Source organism: Choristoneura fumiferana, chromosome 21 (assembly GCF_025370935.1).
Source record: "Choristoneura fumiferana chromosome 21, NRCan_CFum_1, whole genome shotgun sequence".
Lineage (NCBI taxonomy): Eukaryota > Metazoa > Arthropoda > Insecta > Lepidoptera > Tortricidae > Choristoneura > Choristoneura fumiferana.
The window spans coordinates 15,387,059-15,413,705 of NC_133492.1; the positions used below are offsets into that span (position 1 = coordinate 15,387,059).

Genomic DNA, 26,647 nt, shown 5'->3' on the forward strand with positions numbered 1-26,647 from the left:
TGCAATTGGGCCATTGTTGCAGTCTCGCTAAGGCTGCTGGAAGAGTGACTCGAGGAGTTCTGCGTCGCTGAGGTCGCGGCGGTACTGCTGCGCCAACTCTTGGATCAGCTGGCGGCGCCGCACGTGGGGCGGCTGGTGCCTGGGGCAAGCATCGGAGCGTTAGCATCACGTGATACATTATCATGCTAATGAACAAAGAGTGGGTTTGGCGAAGCCGGTGTTGGCTGCCAGTTTCATTGGCAGCCAGCGCTGGCTTGTTGTTGGCCTCGTATGAACAATTTTTTAAGACAAGCAAACGCTCGCTGCCAGCACTGGCGGATATAGAGCGCCGGCTTATTTTCTAGTCAGTGACATTCGCTCGCGTCCCTTGCGAATATTCCAGGAATGCAATCCAATATCGAGCAACCACAGTGTTGCGTAGTCGTTTTGAACAGAAAAAATGGAGGACAAAAGTTTCCGAAAGACAAAACTGTCTCAAAACACAGACCTTCATTGCCGCATAATTGCCATAATTAATTTCAGGTAATTCAAAATATTCACAAAATTATTCTAATTATAAATAAACCGCGTAGCTCACTCAAAAATATGAGATTTGACATTTCGGAGCCCTCACGCTACACTAGCGCCTCTAGCGGCGAATTCATAGGTACGCGATAGCCTCATTGGCTTCATCTGAACAATCATAGGGACTCAAACTATCCGTATACCGAATTTGATATAAATCGTGTGTTCGTGTGATTGTGTTGTTTTTCATGTATTTTGATATAAGTATTCGTAGGTTTTTTTTAAATGTGATTTAGTTGGTTGTTGGGGCCACCGCGCTGGCCGCCGCGGTGTACTCACAGCTCGGTGGTGTGGCGGTGTGCGTGGTGCGCATGCGCGGCGGCGCGGCGCAGGCAGGCGGGCAGCAGCGCGGGCGCCAGTTGCGCGCCGGCGCACAGCGCGCCCCCGCGCGCGCCGCGCGCACAGCCGCGCTCATCGCGAACAATCATGGACTCACAACTATCCGCGCCGCCGCGGTTGTATAAATCGTGTGTTCGTGTGCATTGCTTCATGACATACATTCGTAGCTTTACTCCAGATTGTTGGTTGCATTGGGCCACCGCGCTTGGCCGCCGCGGTGTACTCACATCGGTGGTGTGGCGGTGTGCGTGGTGCGCATGCGCGGCGGCGCGGCGCAGGCAGGCGGGCAGCAGCGCGGGCGCCAGTTGCGCGCCGGCGCACAGCGCGCCCCCGCGCGCGCCGCCGCCACGCGCACGAGCCCCGACGCGCGCGCGCCCACGCTGTACACCACCACCTCATGCCGCCGCCACGGCTGGCCCGTCTCGCAGTACCGCAGGAGATCGTCTGGACGCAACAATAAATACAGTCAGGGCCGTCTTTACTCCAGAGGCGCATGGCACCCTGGTGAGTCCTAGGGTATCTGATATCTCACAAAATTGTATGTACCCAAAATATTTTTTTGCTGGCGAATAGGAGTACTTTAAGCTAAGTAATTTTCGCACCCAAACCGCCATATAGTTGGAATGGCCCGAAACAAATACTTTTTAGCAAACAAGAAAATATTATGTAAATAACGCTAATTCAGACTGAAATCAGCGCCGCCAGAGAGACTTACCTATCGGTAGGTTCAGATGATCCTCAAAATCTTCCAACCAGAATATGAGAATTTTAGTCGTGAAATCACGATTGCGTCTCCCACTCCCTGCAAACATATTAAAACATTGTAAAAACACTAAATTCTTGGCAATTATATGGTACAATGTAGACTACAATACCTGTGAGTCCCTGCGCGCCTGGTTGCTTGTCCAGATCTAGCGACAAAGCGCGCACTTTCTCGTTGAGACTGGAACGTCCGCGCTCGCCCTTATCAGATTCGCTGATGCTCCGTTCATACGACGGTGCGCCAGAACTGTTGCTAGACACGTCCCAGCACGAACCTGCTGCTTTTTCTGAGCTCCTGGTACACCAGATGAAAATATAATTAATGACAAAACTGGGACTTACTTGACACCCGACCGCTCTCGGTTGCATTAAAATTTATTATCTCTTTCTACCCCGATTTTATTCCGTTCCATAGAAAGAAATGGTAAATGCCATAGTGATTCCAAATGCGATAGCAAGGCCCCTGAACACCAGATCAATCAATCAATCTCAAAAGCAACCTTCATCAGACGTAATCTTGATAAATTATGCTTACCTGGTAGACAGGCAGCTTCCGTCGGTGTCATTCTTCACAATATCGCTTTGTTTGTCATCCTCTTCGACTTCGTAGCCGGAAGGCACCACAAAAGCTATCTCATTACTCGCGTCCGACCAATAAAGAACCTGTAAAAAAGTAAAGAACATCAGTCAGGTTTTTTTTTTAAGTTGTTCTGTAGCACTCGTACCAGTCGTACCATACGTTATACATATACTTCGGTGGTAAAAGAAGCATCAGGTCGCTTAAAAGTCGAAGAAGTCTAACTTTATGTTACCTACACAGCTCAAGAGTAGGCCTTGAGCAGTTTCTTCTTAACACCATTCTAGTCTAGGGCCTGTTTCACCACTCCTCGATAAGTTACAGGTGTTTTATGTGCCAGATTGTCACCCCTCTGTTAAATAGAGATGGCAAAAGAGATAGAGACCTGTGAGCAATGTACCAGGAGAGCATAAACCAGTAACCTGTTCTCTGCCGTCGTAGATGGAGGGCGTGGTGGGCGCAACGGGCGGCGGCGCGGGGGCGGGCGCGTACTCGGGCTCCGCGTCGTAGCTCGTAGCCACGTGGCCCGTCCAGCCCGGGTGCCCGCGAACGCGCACCGGTTTGCCAAGCCTGGGGATACACGAACACTTATGAACTCTTATGAGATCCTGGTACAAAAATAAAGGTAATTAAGGTCAATCAACTTTTTAATGTTGTTATTCTGGCCCGTGACTCAGGAGACATCACATAAGTGATAGAAAAATGACTTTGTTAGAAAAATGTTTGCAATGTATACTTCTACGCTTAGGAGATGAGCCATGCTTTTAGTGGATATGTACCCCATAAAATCATTTAATAAGTAGCTCAGGAGACGTTACCATGACAAGCTACACTATGAAGTTAATTAACCCAATAACAAAAATAATAGTAGATTGTACAACAAGAGCATAAAACGAGCCATTTTACCCAAGACGTTCATATAGCCACCCGAGGAAATTAGTCAGGAAATCTTCAGAATAGTGGACCGTCCGTCCACTACAGTATGGCAAGAGTCTAAAGCGCTATTCAGCCTCCAACAGGGCGACAGCCAAAGAGGATGAGAATTTAAAATTGTTCTTTATTCAAAATACTTGCACCTAGTGCTTACATTTTGGTGATATGTTTTTATTAACTTGTAATGTAATGTAACTTATTATGTTTGTTCAGGTAAAATTAAATAATTTAAATAAAATAGATAACGGGACGTATATAGGCTGGGATGATGATGATGATGATGAAATAAAATATTAAATATTTCAACTTAAATTTTAAGTGGATATCTTCAACCGATTGAGCTGAAATTTTGCATGCATGTATAAATCCGATGACAATGCAATATTATTATGACGTAGAGCTGATCTGATGATGAAGTTAGATGTTGGCCATAGGAACTCTGTAATAAAACGACACGACCGCATCGCTTTTGGTCTCATTTGATTCGTCTTGACGACTACCTACTTTGGTAACCAGAGGCAAAAAGTACCGCCAGCAAAAAAGTTTGTATTAGAATTTTTACAAAAAAATATTACTGAACTATTGTTTTTAAAACATTGTACAGAAGTGCGGAACCCTTCACGCGCGAGTCGCTCGCACTCGCACTTGACCGATTTTTGTTTATTTATTTCTTTCTTTCGTCCTTCCTTAATTCTTTTCTATCTTTCTGCCTTCCTCCTTTCTTTGTCTTCCTCTCTTTCCTTTCTACCATGTCAACAATACGATACGGAATCTATTAGTGTCAAGTTGGTAGGGTCGTGGTCGTGTGTTACCCGCGCAGCATGCGCGCGAAAGCGGGCGGCGGCGGGCGGTGCGCGTTGGCGAGGATGTCGCGCGCGGCGCGCTGGCCGGCGCGCGCCAGGAACACGTGCGCCGTCAGCGGCGCGCGCGCCCCGCACGCGTCCACGCGCCGCAGCGCCGCCGAGAAGCCCGCCGCTGACGACTCCAGCGCCACCAGCCGCGGCGCACCCCCCTATAATACACACTAATAAGGGGCTGTTTCACCATCCATTGATTAGTGTTAACTGGCGGTTAGTTGTGATGCCGTCTCTATTTGTTTTGTTCGAATAGACGGAGACGGCATCACTTTTAACCGTCGGTTAACGCTAATCAATGGATGGTGAAACAGCCCCTAATTATATTTAAAAGAATTAAAAAAATACCTGTTACCGTTATTAATATACATAATAACGATTGTTGTAGGGGCTCCCATACTTCTTTTCCCATATTTATTTTATTCTGTTTTTGGAATTTGTTGTTATAGCGGCCAAAGTAATACATAATATAAGAAAACTTAAAGTTTCTAACTATTATGACTCAAGAGATAGAGCCCTGTGACAGACGGACAGACAGACAGACAGCGGAGTCTCAGTAATAGGGTTCCGTTGGCACCCTTTTGGCACGGAACCCTAAAAATACGCTGCGGCTTCCAAATTTAAAGGAGTGATAATCATCATCACTACATAAGCCGTAGACCGTCCACTGTTGAACATAGGCCTGCCCCATAGACATCTAGTTGTTTCGGTTGGATGCGGCCTGTCTCCATCTTGACCAACCTACGCTACGCTTGCCAAGCCGCGGTCTCCATACGAAATCTTTTCGGCCCTTAGTTAATTTGTTTGCATGATTAAAAATATGTATGGAAACCCGAAAAACAAGTTCCTGAAAGAAGCTTAAAACGAGTGGCTAGATACAAAATGGCCGAATGGTTACCTTTCGATCGCCGCCGATGTTGAGATAGCCGAAGTGGGACAAGAACAAACGCGCTGTCTGGAACTCGGTCACCGGCTCCGGCGGGATGCACTCCTCTGGCACCTGAATACAAATCCTTTTATGCTTTTTAAATGGAAAAGTTTAAGGCTACGCACGCACTATGCGGCTAACCATGGGTTTCGCGCGCCATCCTTTTCTCAAGCGATATTTTGAAGAGGGACGGCACGCTAAAACAGTGCGCTTAGCCGCACGTAGCCTAAATTGAGCTAGGAATTTTCATTTTTCCATGTGTGCTGCAACATTATGCACCAACCCAAGTTAGTTAGTGTGGTAAATGGGAAAAAATTACCTTCGTACACCGATTAAAGGAATACCGCAAAAAATATGCTGTATTGTATTAGCTTATTGTGCCCGGGGCTTCGACTTGGTGGACAAATGTCTTCTACAATCTTCTCAACAAATACACCAACAGTTGAATTAACTAAACTATAGTTACCGCATTGTTCTCGCTCTCTTGGACGCGTTTCTCCAACGCGGCCTGTTGTTCCAACAGTTTGAACAATGCAGGCGCCTCCGGGTCGTTCAACTGTCGTAGCACGGCCTCCAAGCTCGGGAATGCACTATCACTGGACAGAGAAGTCAAATGAGAGCTAGAACATCATAGCCATCTCCAGGATATCTATACTATAATATTATAAAGAGGAAAGCTTTGGATTTTTGGATGTTTGTTATGAATTAAATCAAAAACTACTGGGCCGATTTTAAAAATTCCTTCACTATTGAAATGCTAAATTAGTGCAATAGGTTATATTTATTAACAGAAAAAAATAGGGTTCCGTACTAAAACTACAATAATGTAACTCAAAGTGTAAAAAAAGTTGCCATAAAACATCATTCATCGCATGCGCTGTAGAAACTATTGATTATAGAACAAAAAATTATTTACGATATTAAAGAATACATCAAGATCTACAAAAAACTTTGCGATACCTTAGTTCAACTATTGTAGTTATTTCACTATAACTACTTTTTTACATTTTAAAAGTTGACAGAAATGACGACTAAAATCAGACCTTGTTATCCATACCTTTGTATTAATCCTTATCCAATTTTTTTTTATTCAAGACTCAATATCTGTAGATTACTTTTTGAATTATTCAAATCGGACATTCCATTCAAAAGATATTACGAAATTAAAAATATCAATCTAACCAAAAAATGCGTTTACTCTACGTTGACGCGCCCCGGCTTCGTGCGTGTTGGGTGTAGTTTTAGGGAAATTGAGCTGAAAAATGTGTGTGAAGTACCCTTGATTTGATCAGAGACCTTTTTAGAGTTCTGTGCCCAAAGGGTAATAAAAACGGAACCCTATTACTAAGACTCCACTGTCCGTCCGTCTGTCTGTCTGTCACTAGGCAGTATCTCATGAATCGTGATAGCTAGACAGTTGAAACTTTCACAGATGATGTATTTCTATTGCCGCTATAACAACAAATACTAATACTAAAAACAGAAGAAAATAAATGTTCCCATACAACAAACGTGTTTTTTTTTGCCGTTTTATGCTAATGTCTAATGTTTTATTTATAGGTACGGAACCCTTCGTACGAGAGTCCGACTCGCACTTGGCCGATTTTTTACTTTGCCCGTGCGAAGCCGGGGCGGGTCGCTAGTCATATACATATAAGGCTAGAGAGAACGATTCATATGATGACGCCAACACTGGCAGGCGTATATGAGTTGCGTCGATTACGTTAAGAGTTACCAAGCATTTATAAAGGCGCAGAACACGTGCAACGGTAGATGCAAGATTAACAGGTAGGTACCCTTTATCTGCTTGTTTGCCAGAAACTCACTTAGCATAACACGTATTACAAACTTTTATAACAAAACAGTTACTTGGCATAAAATAAGTAGCATAAGAGTTATTTCGCCTAATTTCAAATTAATTCAAATTCAAATGAATTCAGTAAATCGCACTTTTACACGTCATTTTTCGAAAGACCATCATTGAGAAGAATGCGCCGCAAAAAGCAGAAAGTCATATAATATAATTACAAATAAAGAGATGATCGCAATACGGAGAAACAAAAGAAAGTCACATTAGAGCTGTGGTGACCACACAAAGAAACACGCTGGAAATAGCAAAGTAGGTTAGGTTAGAACTGTGACCCCATACAGAATTTAATTTACGCCCTTATTCACATCACATAAGGTGCCTTCTAGGTCTAAGCCCAAACAAGATTATGTGATACGAGTTTCGGCAATATAATAATTATGCAAAACGATACTATGCGATACGACATTATGCCAAAAAAGGGAGTACTCGTATATTAACGATTGGATGATGATGGATGAGATGACTGCAGATAATAAAGTCCGGTGCCGCGGTTGTAGAGAAACACGCGGCTACCAGGGCATAATAAAGGTGTGCACCATGCATGCGCTCTTACACGGCACAGGGCGGCGGCGCAGGCGGCAGCGGGCGGCAGACGGGCGGGGGGCGCGGCGGCGGCTCCAACATATCGACGGGGCGCGCGCACGCCGCGCCGCCGCCGCGGGCGCCCGAGCGCGGTGCGCCCCGGTTGCTCATCGACCACGCGAAACGGCCCCAGCCGCAACGGATTATCACTGCATAACAATATTGTAATTTTCACACGTATGCATTAATTATCTCCGCACGCTTCGACCATATTGCGGTGGCCGAGGATAATAATATGAGTTATGAGTGAAAATCGCGGGAGTTTAAACATTATACTTCGGGTAGGTAGATTTAAAAGATAGACAACACCGTTAACCGCATAACTTGCAAAAAGCTGCTGCTTCCTGCCTGGCTATTTGCAAGCGAAGCGCACTATCCGGCCGTGTTACTTAAATGTACCAAGGCCACATGAGCTGCAGGAGGCTCACCGATCAGCGTGGGCTGCGGCTCCTGGCTGTTAGCGAGCGGCTCCTCCAGCAGCGACAGCAGTATGTTCCCGTCGGCCACATAATGCCGCAGCCGGCCGTGCCCCAGCGCCGCGAGCCAGCGCTCGTCCAGCCGGCACCAGCCCGCGCCGCCCGGCTCTGAACCAACCTGAGAACACGTTAAGTACACTTTCCTGTCAACTAAATGCAAATTATGGAGTAAAATTACCGCGTCATTTCGGCCATGTTACAGTGGCCCTCCAACGTTACAGTTGTTATTCCATAAAACATAATTTTAACAACAAAAACGATTTCTAAATATTTCCTTGGGGTAACGTTTGTAGTACACTAAATGCAGGTTTGCTTATACCAGGGTAAATTTTATGCAAGATAGATGAAGGGTCATAAAAATGTACCTGTTCTAAAATAAGCATCAGAAGAGATTCGGCCGCGTCGCGCACTCTCATAGACACTGGCTTCAGTTCCTTCTCGTCTTTCATCTTTGGGGGTTCACCAGGTTTACCTGGAACAAATTGTGCAGGCAATTTAGTGAGTTATTTCACTCATAACAACTTCCAACTGGATGCGAACAGCATCGAGTGTTTAATTCATTTGTAAAAGAGGTGGATACCAGGCTGCTAGAAATCTGTAGGAGATTGCTTGACCATACGACAATAAATGGGAGCCAAATGAGTTAGAGGCAGCGGCTGTGCTATGATAGGGTCATCTTGGATTTGGACTTGGATGACCAAGTTCAAGTATCTTGACGTCAAATTTGTATATCTATCTTTGAGTCACGCATTTGACGCCACCCAATAAATCTACATGAATTGAAAAATAACTCACTACTCTTTCACTCACAATTTGAACAACACAAACACGTTGAAACAGCTAGTTTTCGAACGAGGTACCAGGCACACATAACTCCAGAGAGCTCTCTACTCTTCTTTCAAAGCGCTTACCTTGACTCTTGGTCCCGGATATCCCCAGTTCAACAACCTCCATGAGCGCAGCCAGACAGTCCGGGTCAGCCAGCAAGGCTGGGCAGAGCCACGAGGCGAGGCAGGAGTAGGCGGCGACGACGCACGAGTGGAGGTCCCGGGAATGCGCCTGAGGCGGTCGGCTGCACTGAATGCTGATGTAGTCGCAGATCCAACGAACGGCGCGCTTGCGTTCTATGGCCTCTGTTAAAAATACGTATAGTGAAATAGACTAATATAACAATAAGGCATAAATAGTTAATAAGACAGTTTGCGAACTCACCGATTACAAAACCTAGTTTGCATGGAAATACAAGAGAAATGTCATTTTAATGTAAAGAAATATGAAAAAAGTGGTCAGTCTTTTTTTACTATCATAAAATACAATGTGTTATATTACATATAAAATTTTCCGGAATATAATCAGCACGTGGTTGGGCTAGTTCGACTGAATACTTCTGTAAAGATTTATCATCGGAATTTTTGATTGAAGATGTAATCGCGCCTTTGACGCGATGCACTTTGAACATCGACCAATGTTTGGAAACATTTGTCAACCGCAATAAGTTTGTCGCTACACTTCTTACGTGTCTTTTCAAATACATAGTTGGATTAAAAAGTAATGCCCCTAGGGACAAGCAAGAAACGATAACAAGTACTAATCCGTCAAACAATAGCAAGATGGAGCAATCCAGTTTTAGTTTGTCATTATAAAGCGAACGAAGCGAGCGCGGATGTGGAAGCCGTCTAAAACTTTAAATTGTTGCTCAGTCTATCTCTATCCAACTAAGTTAGTAAGAAAGAAATGCACACGGCAGCAAAAGATCTCGCGGTCCTCCTTAGCACATTCAGCGTTATTGTTGAACACATTTGGAATCACAATCGTTTTCACCACTTCTTTCTATCACATGGTATAGGACGAAGGTAGAAAGAGATGGTAAATGTCATCGGGAATGTCTTTGTTCTTATTTACCTGGCTTAGCAGAGTGCAGCTTCGCGAGTCCAGAGAGCAGTTCCAAGGCAGCCAGGGACACTTGGAGGTCGCCCTTCCACGACGAGATGAGCCGGTGACACACGAGGTACGTCGCGCGGACCACCAGCGCCGCGCCTAGTGTACTCACACTTGTTATTTATAGCCCTACGCATTTTTTAAGTACAGTCACCAGCATTAATATCTGCCACAGCGGAGCCTGCAAAAATATCTGACACGTCTCCGGCCCTAGAAATATAGTCGTATCACGCTTGTTGTGTCAGATATTGGTGCTGGTGACTGTACAAGCTGTTGGTATAGTATAAAATACGTAGGTGTTTTTGAAAACACGAGACTCAATCCAACTGATAGTTTCTAACTTAGATATAATTTACCCTAATAACACAAATCACACATATTTAATTTAAAAGATTATTACTTGACACATAATAATTTCTAGATCGAAATTAATTCCACATCCAAAAAATCTAACAATTGTTCCACAAATCTAACACATACGCAATCAAAAAGAAGGAAATTCATCGGCGAATTAAAACCCGTAGAGTCAAATATAATGAATTAGTGTTTTTTTTATGAAATTAATGAGCGCAAACTCAAACTTATGTATGAGAATAAAAAGCAAGCTATCATGATAACAACATAAAACAAAAAGAACACTTTGTAAGGAAAAAACTCAAAAGATGTTGATTTTATTTTCTTACATAGCGCTCATAGAGTAGTCGGTATTCAAATTCTAACCATTTATTTGCCTTGATACAATACAAAATATTATATTCATACATCATATATATTATAAAGAGTTAAATAAATATGAAAACCGATTGCATAATTAAATACCGACTACAATATTAGAGTCCCAACACACTTGGAGCGGCTTTCCACTTAGTTTTACCATCTTAATATTTTAAAAGAAAAAGTATAACTCATTCAACGTCCAGCCCAAATCAACTAGAAATCTTAAATTTTTCATAGAGGTTCCCCTTGTGATGTAGACAAGGAAAAGAAGTCTACGAGTATAGTTAGATAGAGATTTTTTCCAAGGAGGCGAAAATGCGGGCAAGTTTTAAACAAGTTAATATTGCACGCAATTCTATTGCGGTGCATGACAACGCACGGGGTTGATCTCAGGTTGTCCAGGTCGCAAAATGACTACATAGGTTGATTGACCACATCGCATAATGACTAGGTCGCAAAATGCCCAGATCTTTATTTGACCACATTGCATAATGACTAGGTCGCAAAATGCCCAGATCTTTATTTGCCCACATGGCATAATGACTAGGTCGCAAAATGCCTAGATTTTTATTTGACCACATGGCATAATGATTAGGTCGCAAAATGCCCAGATAGGTAGCTTATTTGTCTAGTATGTGTTTTGTTCCATAAATGTACAGTCACACACACACTTTATAGTACATGTACCTACGTTATGTGCATAAGTCGTAGTGGGTTCCCGCTCAAAGTGTGTGAGACACGAAAACCATGGGCATGCAAATAATAATGTGATTACCAAAAAGCGGCGATGTCGGGTCTAGGTCGGCGACTAGGTCGTCGAGCGCCGGCTCTGCGCCGCCGCCGTCCGAGCGCGCTAGCGGACATCACACAGCACAGTGGTACCAACACAACACGACTCATTATAAATACCTTTATGTTTCCATCCATGTTAAGATTACAGTCAACGTCATAAATAAATTATCACTTCTGTACCTTGTCGCTTTCAGTCGTTACACAATATCGTATGGCTTTTCAAATATGACGTTAAAATGACAAAGTACAAAAGTGATCACTTATTTATGACGTTGACTGTACAGGTTAATCTGTTCCTAGTTTTTAAATGTCGACGTGTGAGTTCACAGAGGGCGTGTAAAAATATATCACCAAGTTTTGCTGTTCGAGGCCCAAGCCTACTTGGCCTATTGAGAGCTCGGCCCCTAGACCGCAAACAATAATAAAGTGCAATTGCATTTTTACAGATCGACAAGAGAAAACTGATAAAAATGGGACTAACACTTAACGCAAAACTGTTGCAATAATAAACTAGTTTTCGTTAAAATCAGACAGTTGTATAGAAAGGGGAACACGCGTTTAATTTGTACTCTCTTTAGTCATACTGTACAGGTCAAGTAAAATATTTATTTACATAGATGGAAACATACAAAAAATAAATGGCTTTTGTATGATCAATGTTTGAATATGTTCAAATTAATTAAAAAGTAAGTTTATTTAAAATAACAGGTGGACGGTGTGTAGCGCTATTGGGTATAAAAAAAATGTATGACTTGTCGCTGCGATGCGATAAACTGTTTTTGGAGCAACATAAAAGGTGCATGTGTAATGAAATTGTACAAATTTAAAAATTATGACAACTTCATATAAAATAATTATATTGTAGAAAATTCTTAATAATTCAAACTCAAAAACTAACTAATCTACTGGCTCATCCACTGAAACAAGTTCTTTGTATTTGTTGAAAATTAAAAAAATATATGTACAGTCAAGGGCAAAGATATCGACACGGCCAAAGTTGCAAAAATATGTATACACGGCCTTAATGTTAAATGCATAAAGTCGGTATACATATTTTTGCAATTTTGGCCATGTATATCTTTGCCCTTGACTGTACACTTTAACTGGCGTATCTGAGCGCGTCATTATTTTGCAAAAGTGAGAACAGAGCTCTGAACTGAACTAGCATATAAACTCCAAATCAAGTACCAGGAGAGCATGAACTCAAAGCGTTTACCTTTATAGTCCGTACTATGGGACATGGTGGAGCCGGGCGGCGCGCTATGGGCCCTCCCGCCGGGGGCTGCGAAGGCGTTATGCCTGACACATAAGTACAGGGCGCTAAGTAGAGGCACGGCCAGCGCATCAGAAGTCTCGACTTGTACCGCAGTCACGCAGATTAGAGAAATTTTGCCACGAGCATATTCGCCAATCGTCATGCCCGCGCTGGAACAGTGAGATCACAATCAAAAACAATCATGGAGCATGTCCTGCGTATTTCGCTGTGTAGGAATATTAGTTATTCTATTCGCACTCACCACCATCATTATCTATACAATATTAGACACTATATTATAAATTATAATGGCAAAAAATCACGTTTGTTGTATGGGAGCCCCATTCACTTTTTCGCATTTGTAAGCGGTAACAGTGCGGTAGGTATCTGTGAAAATTTCAACTGTCTAGCTATCACGGTTCATGAGGTACAGCCTGGTGACAAACAGACAGACGGCCAGTGGAGTCGTAGTAAAAGAGTCCCGTTTTGACCCTTTGTGGTACGGAACTGTAAAAACATCGACATCGCGGCAGCGCGAGGAGCATGGTATGGGTATGACGCAAACTTTACTCACTACTCGTTGCAGCCGGGGAACTCTGGCACGGGCAGGTCCCGGTAGTGGTAAGGGAAGGCCACGAGCGAGAGCAGCGCGGAGATGGCCGCCTTGCGCAGCTCGCGCTTGTCCGCGCCGGCGCACTCCAGCGGCGGCTCGCGGTCCGCCAGCACGCGCTCCAGCGCCGAGATGAAGTCCGGGACCAGGACCAGGACGCCGTCCAGGTCCAGACTATACAAACACGTCATACTTAAACCAAGGCTGGCAATTTTTAAGGTGGGCAATAGTACATTACTGTAGAGGCCGGCAACCCCACGTTCCGGCCGAGGCTTGTATAATGCTTTTCTCAAACATGACATGAAATAAAATAAAAAAACAAGAAATCAAGCTGGCGGGACACTAGTCTGGTCGCCCTGTTGTGTGTGCGTGTGTCGAGCTCGCTGCTGGCGCGGCGGCTGCAGGCGGTGGTGCTGGGTGTGGGCGTGCGCCGTGTCGCAGAGCACGCGTTGAATGAAACAAAAGATGGTCGCATTGCCGGCCAGCGGCCTGCAAGGTTGTATGAAATCTCTTTGCAGGCCGGTAGAGTGACCGCGCGCAGGCAGGCGAGTCACAGCGCCTGCAGCGCGATACTTCTCAGCCTATTATTTGTAACACAACGTCAATATTTCATGTCATGTTTTAGAAAAATCTGTAGGTTTCCACCAGAGACGTGCGAGGATACGTTGCGGGGAATGTGTTTGTCATTAACCAATAGAAACGCTTATTTTGGAGGGCAAATTGAAATGGCTTGACGGGCCAATTTGTGGCTTGCGGGCCTGGGTTTGGCCAGCCTTATGTTAAACCTTGTTTTTGTGTTTGTTATGAACTAAAAACATATCATACAGGGTGTTGCCTGTAATATGAGCAAAAAAATTTAATGAAGATTCCACAGTTTCCACAATGAGGGCTATCGTTTTTTGTCTCACTAGATGGCGCCCTGCTGAGTGAGGTTTTTAAGTGTGGCTTTCAGAGTCTGTTATTACGGGCGTTAAAACAAAGTTTAGATTAAAATCATATTTAAAACACCTTCAAACCGTACCATAAAAATATCCAGCAACCACAGTGTTGCGTAGTCCCGTTTTGTTTTGGAAAAAAAGGGAGGACAAAAGTTACCGAAAGACAGAACTGTCTCAAAACACAGACATTTATTGCCCCGTAACGCATAATTGCCATAATTAATTTCAGGTAATGCAAAATATTCACAAAAATTTCCTAATTATAAATAAACCCGCGTAGCTCACCCAAAAACTATGAGATTTGACATTTCGGAGACCTCACGCTACACTAGCGCCTCTAGCGGCGAATTCATTCGCGATAGCCCTCATTACCAGATGACGTCGCAAAGACGCGAGGATGCTCACCGGAATATGTCGGGCGCGTTGAGCACGACGGCGGGCGCCGTGGCGGGGTCCCTCAGCCCGCGGTGAATGGCCGCGTAGCAGCGCGCCAGGTACTGAGCAGCCACCGCCTCGCGCCCCGGCGCCGCGCACAGCACGCGGCACAGCGCGCCCAGCGCCTCCGCGCGACCTGACACACACACACACATAGCAGCGCGCCCTTACACACATACATAGCAGCGCGCCCTTACACACACGCACACAAGCACGCACGCACGCACGAACGCAAGAACTCATATTTAGCCCATTTTCGTTGATTTTTACCCGTAGGAGGGTTATTAATTGGATATACGAATAGTTACTATATTTGGAATATGTTTATTGATATTTTTGATTATAGGCAGAACTTAAATAGTCAACTACTTGTTTTTTTTACGTCAGTAATTGAGTTAAAATGAGGAAAAAACGACCGTTTTCAGAACATTCATTACAAAACGATTGACATTCTGGATCAATTTTAGAGCACCTTTGTCTAGGCCACATACGATAATATCTCAGAGTCACTTCACACACTGTAGTTTTTTGTCTTACCTGGCTGGTACGCCGCCATATTGAGTTTGCTCGTCGCATCGGACAGCGACGGCGGCGGCGGCGTGCCCTCGGCACGCGCTGACAAATAATTATTACAAAATTAATAATTTTAATACAATAAGCTTATTGCTAACTGTACTTTTTAGTGGGTGATTATGGATTTAGATGAGAAAAAAATCATCTTCTCCTCATACGGGGGGGGGGGAGGCTGTATAGGGTAACGTAAAAAACATTATACACATGCGAAACTACTATTTTCTAGCGTACAGTCGAAGTCAAAGATATCTTTACTCTTTACTACCTAGTCGCTGTTACTTCATATTTAAACTTTTATTTAAAATTGGCATATAGTGACAAGGTAGCTATAAAGTGTAAAGATATCTTTGACCTCAACTGTACTAATAGTCTACAAGCTAAGCCGCGAATGGATAAATGGACATAGAGAGAGACAGACAGACAAATGGAAATGACGAAACTACATAAGAAGCTCCTTGTAGAGCTACGGAATCCTAAAAAAGTAATATTCATTATAGTTGTGATTAGGTTGTGATAGACTTACGCTGGTTGTTGTAAGTCGGAACGGTGCCGATCAGCGCGGCCTCAAAAAGCCACTCGCCGAACAAATGGAAGATGGAGTTCACCTTCGGACGGAGCGGCGTCAGCGGCGGCTTCTCGGAGTCACACACTGCAAGATTTAATTATTCAATGGCGAGTGCTCCCAGAAGAAGGGCCACGGAATAGTCCGAAACATGTCGGGCTAAACTCGATTTAAAATGCGAGTTTTCCGGGTTCATTTCACTAAATATGAGTGAGTAGTTTCAAGTTCAAAAAGTGTTCAAAGTTCAATAAACTTTAATATTGCTGAGAATTGCTACAGATTATAGTGAAGTATTCTAGAGAATAATAACGTAAACAAAAATTTAATACAGATCGTGAACTTAGGTGTTAACCACTCTATGTCGATTGCCGATTAATAATCTCTTAAAGCGACCTTCCCCTACGCTGTCTTAGTGGGTTATCGAGGCTGACTGAAGAAGCATTCTGACAAAATAACAATGCTTCAAAGCCCATTTCTTGCATGTACGACGTACGACTACACTGATTGAAGTTTTGTCGAGGTACTAGGCTCACATACCTTGCGAGGTGATGGAGTTGGGCGGCGTGGTTGGCGCCACGCTAGCCGGCCGGCTGCCGCCGCCCGTCAGCCCGATCAGGGAAGAGCGCGGCGTGCCTGCGCATACGAATTAGTTCTACCAGGGGCACATAATTGCTATAGATATAGATATGAGGCCTGTATAACCGTAATTGATTTCATTTGATACTCTATTCAAGTTAACGAGCTGGTTAGAAGGACGTCGCTAAAGTCGTAGTAGCTTAGTGGTTGGACTTGCCCTTTCAAGCTAAGGGTCGAGTGTTCGACCCAGGCATGCACCTATGAGATTTTAGAATTTTTACCAAGAGCTTTACGGTGAATGAAAATATCCTGAGAAGAAATTTATTGGTGCGTGTCAAGTTTCCGATTCGCACTGGTCCCGCGTCAGAACTAAGCTACTAACTAATTCTGAGAGGAGGCATGTGTCTTACAGTAGGACGTGTATATAAGCCGAGATGCGATAATACACACCACATGTACCAATCAGCAGCTCGAGCGTTATCTAACCAATCAGGTGCAGCTGCGTTCAAAGTCAAAGTCAAAGTCAAAATATCTTTATTCAAATTAGGCTATAACAAGCACTTATGAATGTCAAAAAAAATCTACCACCGGTTCGGAAAAACCTCTGCTGAGAAGAATCCGGCAAGAAACTCAACGAGGTATATATATATTTTTTAAACAGATTTACAATATTACTAAATGATATGTATACATCACAAGTATTTAACACAACTTTATTTTTAACACAGTAGGTTCGCTATTTGAAGGGATCGCTAATGCGGATCGGAATTATTTCCAAATATCCCTGTCCATGATATAATCATTAACTTTATAATACTCCTTTGATATTAATGTCTTCTTGACAATAGATTAATCCGTTTCAATATAAGTACTAGTTCGTTAACTTGAATAAAGTACAGCAGGTCCATGACAGTTGGTTAACTATATCTACCCCCTGTTAAGTATCTGTTATCTTATGTGACAGATATTTATAATGTCGTCTTCGATTAAACAGAGCCGAGACAGACAGAGACAGAGAGATATCTGTCGCATAAAAAAGGAACTTAAAAGAAAGTTGTGAAACAGGACCTTACCGATTAAACAACAACAATATTTTGTATGAAGAGTAATAATAATGTTAAACAAATTACACAGTGAACGGGATGTCTATGAAATAAATGTAAGTACTAGAAGTGCTTCCAAAATGTACAAAGAACCCAAAACACACACCACACAATAAAATAAAGTAAAAAACAGAAATAAAGGTAGTGTAGTAGGTGAGTGGCCATATGTTTAACGTCTCACAAATACCTTGAAAACTCTAAAGCTAGCACTGCATTTAGCGTTGCGTTGGTTACTCTATTGGCATTCCAGTCACTCACGCTAGAAGCGATAGAGAGGGTCTCTCGCTCATGATAATATTTCGGGAATACGCCAGGTGAAGTGCTAGCATCAGAGAGTCAAGGACATCGCCGTGCCTTTGTAGTACTTTTGTCCATAAGCCTGCTAGAAGAATCGTCCAAGTTAAATTACATTGCGGCGCTAGATTGACCACTTCAAACTCGTTTGCTTTACGACTGCGTAATGTAATGCAACTTTTTTGTATATGGCTGTACTTTACTTGGCCTTTAGGCACTTGCCTCACCGCCAGCGAGGAAACTATTGGCTATCGACTATTTTCTCGCTCAAAAAACGAACAAAAGATATAAAATCCTGTGTGAGTAAAAGAGACACATATATTAATAGTTGATCGCTGGCTGTTTACACTGTCGGCGAGAACTCGCTCTTACATCTTTTGTCGCAGCGACAAGAGCTATAAAACTCGCTGAGCTATAATACTCGATCAGCGATGTCAGCTTGGCGGCCGCCCCGCTCGAGCGAGTCGAGTGGAGCGAGTAATCGCCCGTCGCACTCGAACACTCGCTTACAGCCAGCGACAAAACTACACCCGCTTCTCGCTGCTCACCCACTCGTTTCTAGTTACTCGCTCTACTCGCTTCTCGCTCATCGTCGGCGGTGGGACAAGTGCCTCAGTGTTGCCCTTATATTTTCAAATAATGCAACTTGTACGATTCTTACTGTAGGTCTAAATAGGGAATATGCAAGCGTTTTTTGTTTGTTCAAATATTTCTTTATTTTTTGACAAACCGAGATGTGGATTTTTTTAAATATCCTAAAAAAAACGAAGATATGAATATTTCAAATTCAATTCAAGAGTCGGAACGCAAACTTCAGCGCTCGAAATTTCCTTATTTTTTAACGAGATATTAATGATCTATCTATAAGTATTTCGTTTTCAATTCCAGTGTTGTATCACGTTAAGTAATTTAAGGGAAAATGTGTGTTCCATGCATATTCCCCATTTAGGATATAGCCGTCTCGTCGAAGAGTATTTATTTCGGCCATAGAGTGCAAGATATACCTTTCTCGTTCTTATCCCTGGCTTTCCCGGCGACGCTGAAGGACTTGGCGAGGCGGCGGTGCGCGGGGGGCGTGTCCCCCTCCTCTGCGGGCCCCGCCCCGCTGACGCCCGCCTCCCACCACCGCTCCGAACCGCGCCCTAAAGCCCAACGCTCGCTAGCTGTACCATACCCTGCTACGTGCACGGAAAACTAGGTACTAGGGTGACATGAAGTAGTAGTAGATTACGATTTTTCCATATAAATAGAAAACTGATGAAATAGAGAAATAGACACGCCCAAACTCTCAAAAGTAGCAAGAAATTCTTGGCTTTAAAGTTGGAATTAAAGCAAAGTAAAGCATGGGAGAAAGAAACCTCCATGAAAAGACAAATATATACCTTGCGTGAGTTGCTTCTCTCTCTATTCTTCGCTTAAGTCTTCTATTCAAATAAAAAAGTCAAGAAGCAATCCTTCGAAATTGCTATTGAAAAAAAGATAAACAGTCCAAATCCTTCTTTTCAGTGCTTCCCGCAAATTAACAGATTTTTGTGCGCAATAGCGTTTGAACAGCAAAACCATTCTTTGAGTTATCGAATAAAGAAAAACAAAACTCTAAATCAAAAACTTTTATCAAACTCATGTCTTACTGAAGTTGTATGATACCGGACCAAAGAATAGATGATATGATAAAAAAAAAAACCAAATTCTAAAGACTGTCAACACGTGCAATACGATTATCGACCTTGTCACTAAGGTATCTATAATGTGCTACCATTACCCATCCATCATACAAATTTTTATATTTCATTCAGTATTTAACACAACACTTTACTTTTTATTTTTTCTTTTTAACATTTCAAATTTCTTGTTGTGTTACTCTATGAAATGACCTGGTTAAATTACTAAAGACAATCTATAACATTAACAACTCTTCTCTAAATCAGCTTACATAATAAACCTTACTTCTTCTAACTTATTGTAACCAAGACGAGTTAGAGCAAGTCAAACAGATTTATGTCGTTACTTCTATCATTCGTCTATTCTTGTCTTTGGTCTGGCATCCTGGCAAACCATCGCCCGCCAATTCGTGCATAGAAAGCCGAAGTACAATTTGACATTGACACTACCTACTATTTGTTAGGCCATCTGCTTTTTATGTGCGAGACATCAAGTAATCACCCAGTAAAGAAGAAATCCAGTGGCAAGATCTCTATAAATTTTTTAGCTTGAAATAATTTATGATTATTTTTGATAGAGAATTTGACACCATCAATCAATGAGGGTTTTAACGGAGGCGAAATATCGCTAGATGGCGTTAGTATCGTGAGGTCCGTTTGACGTTTGTCGTTTGCTCGTGATTGGTTAAATAACTAAATGAGCCAATCGCAAACGGACCTTACGATACTAACGCCATCTAGCGATATTTCGCCTCCGTTAAAACCCTCATTGACACATTTTTTGACAAAGTCGTGATTCCGCCATATATTTTGTACAAAGCAGCAAAAAAAAATGAGCGTTTATTATATTAGTGTTGCGTTTTGGAATTAATAATTAATGGTGTCTAGTACCCTATTAATTTTCGGTACAGAAAGAGGTTTGTGATAGAAATTCGAACTTTGTATCGTGCTGTACTCACGCTAATAGCATTTAATAGAAAAGTAAGAGAGACAGTAGACCCCCAGTGCAAAAGAAATATACACTCTGATTTTACTCCATTTATGAATTTCCACCGAGCTCGCAAAGGGTTTAGCCATTTTGTTGCGACTTCAACAAATATTAATTTGTTGTTTTATTATAGGTACAAAAAGTTTTAAAATGATCTGGAATATTCTGTCATTGAGTTAGTCTGATTATATGCCCCTGTAAATGTATAATATAGTTTGAATAAAAATCCCGATATCTATAGAAATATCTCAGATTAATTTTGAAACATCTCGTACAATACTTGCTACGCACGCACTATACGGTTAACCGCGCTTTTAGCCGTCCCTCTTCAAAGTATGGCTTGAGAAAGAGACAGCGCGCTCAAACCGCCACAAGGTACGTACGTAGCCTTCTGTAGCAGTTGTACCTACGTACCGAGAAAGGCGTCGACATGCGCGGCGAGCCCACGCATTGCGTTGTGGAAGATGGCCGGCAGCGCCGCCAGGCACGGGTGCGCCGACGGGTCGCGCGCGCCCTCCTCCGCCGTTATGGAGTACTGGTACAACCGATTATTATACAGATAAGGGGCCAGCCATAAAGTTACGCCCACATTTAGAGCGAAGGGGAGTAGGGCGGTTCGTGACACAGGAACAAAATATTTAAGATTTTCATTGTAACGTTTACATACGTATACGGGTGGACATGACACGGAGCACTACGAGTAGTAGATTGCACGATTACTGCTTTCGCTTTCGCCTCGTGCGTGCGATCTGATCGATACACGGGAAAATTATACTATAAACTTTTTACCTTTTCCTAAACATAATTTGAGAACGTTCCTGATTTTTGTCACCATCATCAGCCTAGAAGCAGTGCTGTAACTGCCACTATTTTTGACTTCTAACTCACTATTTGTCGGTTCATAACTGATTGCTTCTTTCCTCTGCGCTATACTATTCGATGTTATTTTGATTCTTTCCATGTAATGTATTTTTATGTGTATCGAATATGTGTAAGTAAATAAATGTCTCTCTTTGTCTCTCTCTCTCTCTTACAAGGACAAACTTCTGCCCATTTGCTTGGCACACCAGGACAACATGATTGCTCCGAAGTGCTCTAACACCGCATGCGGGACCCTGCTTGTAGTGCGACTGTCTTTAATATCGCGAGTAAGATCTGCACGGCAAGTAGTAGTGTCATAAATGCAATGCCTTAAGCAGGGTACTTGAAGCTGCGTCATGGAAGCTTACCTGCAGAAAGTCTGGTGTCTGGCTGATGACGTGCGGGCGGCACAAGTCCACTGGGTTCCCGATCGTGTGCAGGATGCGGTACCAGGACTGCATGACCGCCTCAGCCGACATGTCTGGGGGGACCAGATTGGTGTCTTCCTCGCCTGAAGGGAAAGAGGAGAGTATTTGTGAGTGGGATACTCATATACTTGGATGAAGTTCTTCCATTCCTTGAAATATTTATTATCTTCAAATCAATTTCGAAGTCTTCAAAGCCATCTTTGATGAACATGTTGAGGATAGCCTTTTTGTTTTTTTGTTGTAGGTATTAGAGTAACATCTGTATTTATTTATTAACCATAGTTCTATAAACGAACCCTAGTGCTGTTCTTTAAGTGTGTTTGAATTTAACGAAATAATTGTTCATAACTGCAACTTTATCGAATTTAAGTAACATTTTCTTGAATTCTAATTTTGACATTGTGAGGCTGTTTATTATGTGATTATGCAGAACGTACGTTGCAAGTAACTATGTATCAACAAAGAATTCAACTTAATAGCGTTGCGGGCGAACCATTCGAGCCATCGATTTTAACGTATAGTAGAGGAACACGCCGTGGTAGCCTCGTGTCAACCTAAGGTCTCTCAAGAAAAAGGATCGAAGGTCCTAAGTTTTTCGGAATGTATTTAAATTTCGCATTTCGGAGAGAAGACCAGCGTCTAGCAGTGGAATGCATATAGGGTTGCCATACGTCAGGTTTTTTGACCCATTGTCAGGATTGCGGCCGGACATGCGAAGTGTTCGGATTTTTAGAACTACCTCATTGAAAAAAAAATTCATGGTACATTCATTACACCGTTTTTTATGAGTGAAATGATTAATTTACTAGTAACTAATCAATAAAATTAATAATATTATATTATTTGAGAGGTACAAAGTTTCAAAATTATTTCTACAGCCGGGAAGAGGCTGAGCCATCTTGTTTTGCTGTGAGTCCGCGGAAAGCAGCGCCGCGCCGGCACGACCTCTAACCTATGTCAAATCTCTGTTCAAGAAATGTCAGGACTTTTAGGATGGTGGCAGGATTTTTGTCAGGACTTTTCATTTTTAACCGACTTCAAAAAAGGAGGAGGTTATTTCATATGGCAACCCTAAACTAATATAAGCTAAAGAGCAGGAGACAGACAGTTCACTTACTGATAGGCATGGCAGGGAACTGCGGCCCATACATGTGTGTCAGAAGACGCGCGGTGAGGCAGAGCGACACACGCGTCCATTGCTCGGTGAGCGGCGCGCGGTGCCGCCAACGGATGCACTGCTCGCGCAATGTACGCCACAGCGGCGGGGATGGGAAGCATCTGGAATTATAATATTATAAATTAGCGAGTTTGTAACATAATCTGTCTGTGTGTACGTTCCTCTTGCACGCTAAATCAGTAGAACGGGTTTAGAATTAAATGTTCTCTTCGAAGTACCTATTCGATCCATCTGTTCTGTTCTGTAGGTATTTATGTTTGTGTTATACATAGTGCACCCACGAAATCTGCCAAGTGTAGCATAATTTTTAAGAATCAACCGAACTTCTCAGTTTTGTGTTATAGTAAAAAAAAAACATGATATCAGACTATTGCTCTCATGTTCCAAATCGCAAAGTACCAGGAACACATAAACAACAAGAACGCACCTATGACTCGCCAAGAGGCACACTTCGAGCAGTACCGCCACTTGCCGGCAGAGCTGGTTAATGAAGGGTACAATTAGGGCAGGACCGCACAAAATACCAGGATCACATAAACGACAGGAGCTCACCTGTGACACGCCAAGAGCCACACTTCGAGCAGCACCGCCAGAACCCGCCGGCAGAGCTGGTCCGCGGCGGGGTGGTGCGGGGCCGGAGGAGACAGTAGGGCCCGGGCGGCAGAAAGAAGTAGGAGGAGCAACGACCGCCACTCGCTAGCGCCCAGGTCCGCGGCGCCAGCCACCGTTCGCGCCAGACGGAGCACCCGGTGACACAAAACGGCCTGCTTGCTGATGAGATCCCCGCCTGAAATGTCGCGTTGTATAGCAAGCGAGGTAAGCGTATGACGATGTGTATAAGCGCGTATGTTTTAAGCACTATGAGGTATATGCTGTAGCTTCTGTTAGAGCGGTTTATTGTACAAGAGCTGCATTTATGACAACAAGCTTTTCATACAAAGTATCATAAAATTTATCGGGAATATTTTAGTCAATGGTTGCGTAAGTTTAACCGAATACTCTTATAACGTTATTTTATATGCTAAAGCACAGGATGAAGAGGAGCCAGATTCGATTATCAGGTCTAGCTTATCTTTTCTACTTTTTTTTATGTATTCAGTTACGGTATATTTAACTCAATCAATAGAGTTACAGTACATTTAGCGGATGATTAAACTGCAACATGACAAACACGTAATGTCATCTCGAATGAAAGTTTTTTCAGTGAAAAATTTTCTACAGGGTATAATATTCCGGGTTTTGTTGATACCTTGTATGTATATCCATGCAAAAGTCAAATTAGTTACATATCGCTATATAAGTACTCGTACATTACACAGCTATTTACATATCCCCGTTGTAACAACAGTGTACACAAGCTATTATTTGCTGCCGCTAAATTCACAAATGTGAAAACATGCAAATCCAGATATGAAGCATCAAGAGGCTCTCGTTGGAAAACAGTAAGTCTACCCAAATCACCACATGCATTACATCCCCCTACATTATTGTTACAATTTCTTCATTCGTTGCTGACCGAGATGAGCTTCCGAAGCTCCGTAAGCTTTGAGAAACACGCCCAGAACTTGAAGCTGCATTTCACCAGAGATGAGCGAGGTAGCTGAAGGCGTATAGCGAGCACTTTTCAAATAAGCGAGCGGGGTGCGGTGAAGCGGGGGCGGAGCGCGCACGCCATAGGACGCTACTACTGACTGAATACTTCGCAACACATCCCTCGCAACACATCTCTCGCTACACATCCCTCGGAACACATCCCTCGCAACCCATCCCTCGGAACACATCTCTCACAACACATCCCTCGCAACACATCTCTCGTAACACATCTCTCGCAACACATCCCTCGGAACACATCCCTCGGAATACATCCCTCGGAACACATCTCTCGCTACACATCCCTCGGAACACATCCCTCGCAACCCATCCCTCGGAACACATCTCTCACAACACATCCCTCGCAACACATCTCTCGTAACACATCTCTCGCAACACATCTCTCGCAACACATCCCTCGGAATACATCCCTCGCAACACATCTCTCGCAACACATCCCTCGGAACACATCCCTCGGAATACATCCCTCGGAATACATCCCTCGGAACACATCTCTCGCAACACATCCCTCGGAACACATCCCTCGGAACACATCCCTCGGAACACATCCCTCGCAACACATCCCTCGGAACACATCCCTCGGAATACATCCCTCGGAACACATCTCTCGCAACACATCCCTCGGAACACATCCCTCGGAACACATCTCTCGCAACACATCCCTCGGAACACATCTCTCGCAACACATCCCTCGGAACACATCTCTCGCAACACATCCCTCGGAACACATCCCTCGGAATACATCCTCGAACACAAACATCTCTCGCAACCCATCCCTCGGAACACATCTCTCACAACACATCCCTCGGAACACATCTCTCACAACACATCCCTCGGAACACATCTCTCGCAACACATCCCTCGGAACACATCTCTCGCAACACATCCCTCGGCACAACACATCTCGCACACCCATCCTCGCAACACATCTCTCGCAACACATCCCTCGCAACACATCCCTCGGAACACATCTCTCACAACACATCTCTCGCAACACATCTCTCGCAATACATCTCTCGCAACACATCTCTCGCAACACATCCCTCGGAACACATCTCTCGCAACCCATCCCTCGGAACACATCTCTCGCAACACATCCCTCGCAACACGTTCCTCGCGCAAGTCCTTCTCTCGTTTTATATATACAAAAACGTCACTCCGCTGCTGAGCTGTTTCCACTGAAGCTGCTCTGAGCGAGGACTTAAACGAAGTGTTTCTATTGGTTCATGACAAACACATCCGCCGCAACGCATCCTCGCGTTCCTCGCACATCGCACTTTGGTGGAAACGCAGCCTAAGATCAGTGACACGGCCCCGCTAAATTTTCAGCATTCCCCTTCCTCCACTTGCCCCTTTAAGTTAGTATTTTTTGCTCCAAATTGTCTACCAATATTCACGCTACGCCATGCTTAGGGCCCAGCTACACGTAGCGGCTTGCATGTGCAAACGGCTTGTGCAAAAATTGTGAATGGCGTCCAAAAGCCATTCATGCGGTATACCGTTTTGTCATGTTTTGTCGTCTTAACGCCCATGCTTGCTTGTGCGGATTGGAATTTGCGCAAGTGTAGCCGGACTCTTAGCCTATGTATTTTTTTTGTTAGCATGAGTTCAAGATGCCAGTGCCATGCGCAATTTTATAAGCGTGCGTAAAAGCGGTCACTCACCCAGCTCCATCTGATATATGAATGCGAGTGCTTGAAACAAAAGTTATTGTGCTTTGTTAAACAGAAAACCAACAAACCTGCGTGTGTTAACCTTTTTAACGCCAATAATGGAAATAGTCACTGCTTTAAAAAAATAACTTTTTTATTTGAGATAGGAGATTTTTTTTCAAAGCAGTGACGATATGCCTGCTTCTAAAGCCATATCTTTAGCTTTCAGAAAAATTTGCTTATTTGTTACTTAAAATAAGAACGATGCTTTTTTTGGTTCTTGGCGTTGAAATGATTACTTATTGCGTTAAAACTGCAGTTAGAAAAACATGTTAATATGCACAAGTATTTACAATATATTTTTCTAACAAATCGGATGTGGGGTGATTTCTCGTTTGATGCAAGTTAAAAGTTTGTTTATTGTGCACACTATCCATTTCTGACTGGCTTTTTAGGCCTGGCCAACTTTGATTTTGATTTCCTTTAACTTATTTATTTATCCATTTAAATAGGAACATTCAACGTTCGCTCGTTAAAGCTCGTAGGTGTCTCAATCACTAGCAAGCACTGCCAATTTCTTTTTTAATCTTC

At 43.3% G+C, this 26,647-nt stretch overlaps 1 protein-coding gene across 1 annotated transcript; it reads right to left on the minus strand.

Moving 5' to 3' along the window:
- Window positions 1–1,126: 1,126 nt before the first annotated feature.
- Window positions 1,127–26,112, minus strand: LOC141440013 (ral GTPase-activating protein subunit beta). The gene is made up of 26 exons (XM_074104471.1): window positions 26,069–26,112; window positions 23,346–23,580; window positions 22,734–22,894; window positions 21,557–21,699; window positions 20,742–20,862; window positions 18,683–18,820; window positions 16,243–16,338; window positions 15,667–15,792; window positions 15,108–15,185; window positions 14,541–14,706; window positions 13,162–13,371; window positions 12,549–12,757; window positions 11,316–11,393; window positions 9,788–9,922; window positions 8,797–9,018; window positions 8,251–8,357; window positions 7,838–8,003; window positions 7,381–7,558; window positions 5,424–5,553; window positions 4,928–5,029; window positions 3,988–4,187; window positions 2,665–2,812; window positions 2,201–2,328; window positions 1,779–1,960; window positions 1,619–1,705; window positions 1,127–1,347 (listed from the first exon to the last, which is right to left on the minus strand). Exons 1-26 carry the CDS (start codon window positions 26,076–26,078, stop codon window positions 1,127–1,129), a joined length of 3,777 nt encoding a protein of 1,258 aa, XP_073960572.1. The 5' UTR covers window positions 26,079–26,112.
- Between the last annotated feature and the right edge of the window lie 535 nt (window positions 26,113–26,647).

Bases quoted from the DNA above. Each gene is read 5' to 3' on its own strand.
- LOC141440013 (XM_074104471.1), bottom strand. The intron at 9,019-9,787 runs GTAAATAAGAAC...TATTTTTAACAG, and splicing joins GCTGCACTCTGCTAAGCCAG to AGGCCATAGAACGCAAGCGC. The intron at 2,813-3,987 runs GTAACACACGAC...GTGTATCCCCAG, and splicing joins TTCGCGCGCATGCTGCGCGG to GCTTGGCAAACCGGTGCGCG.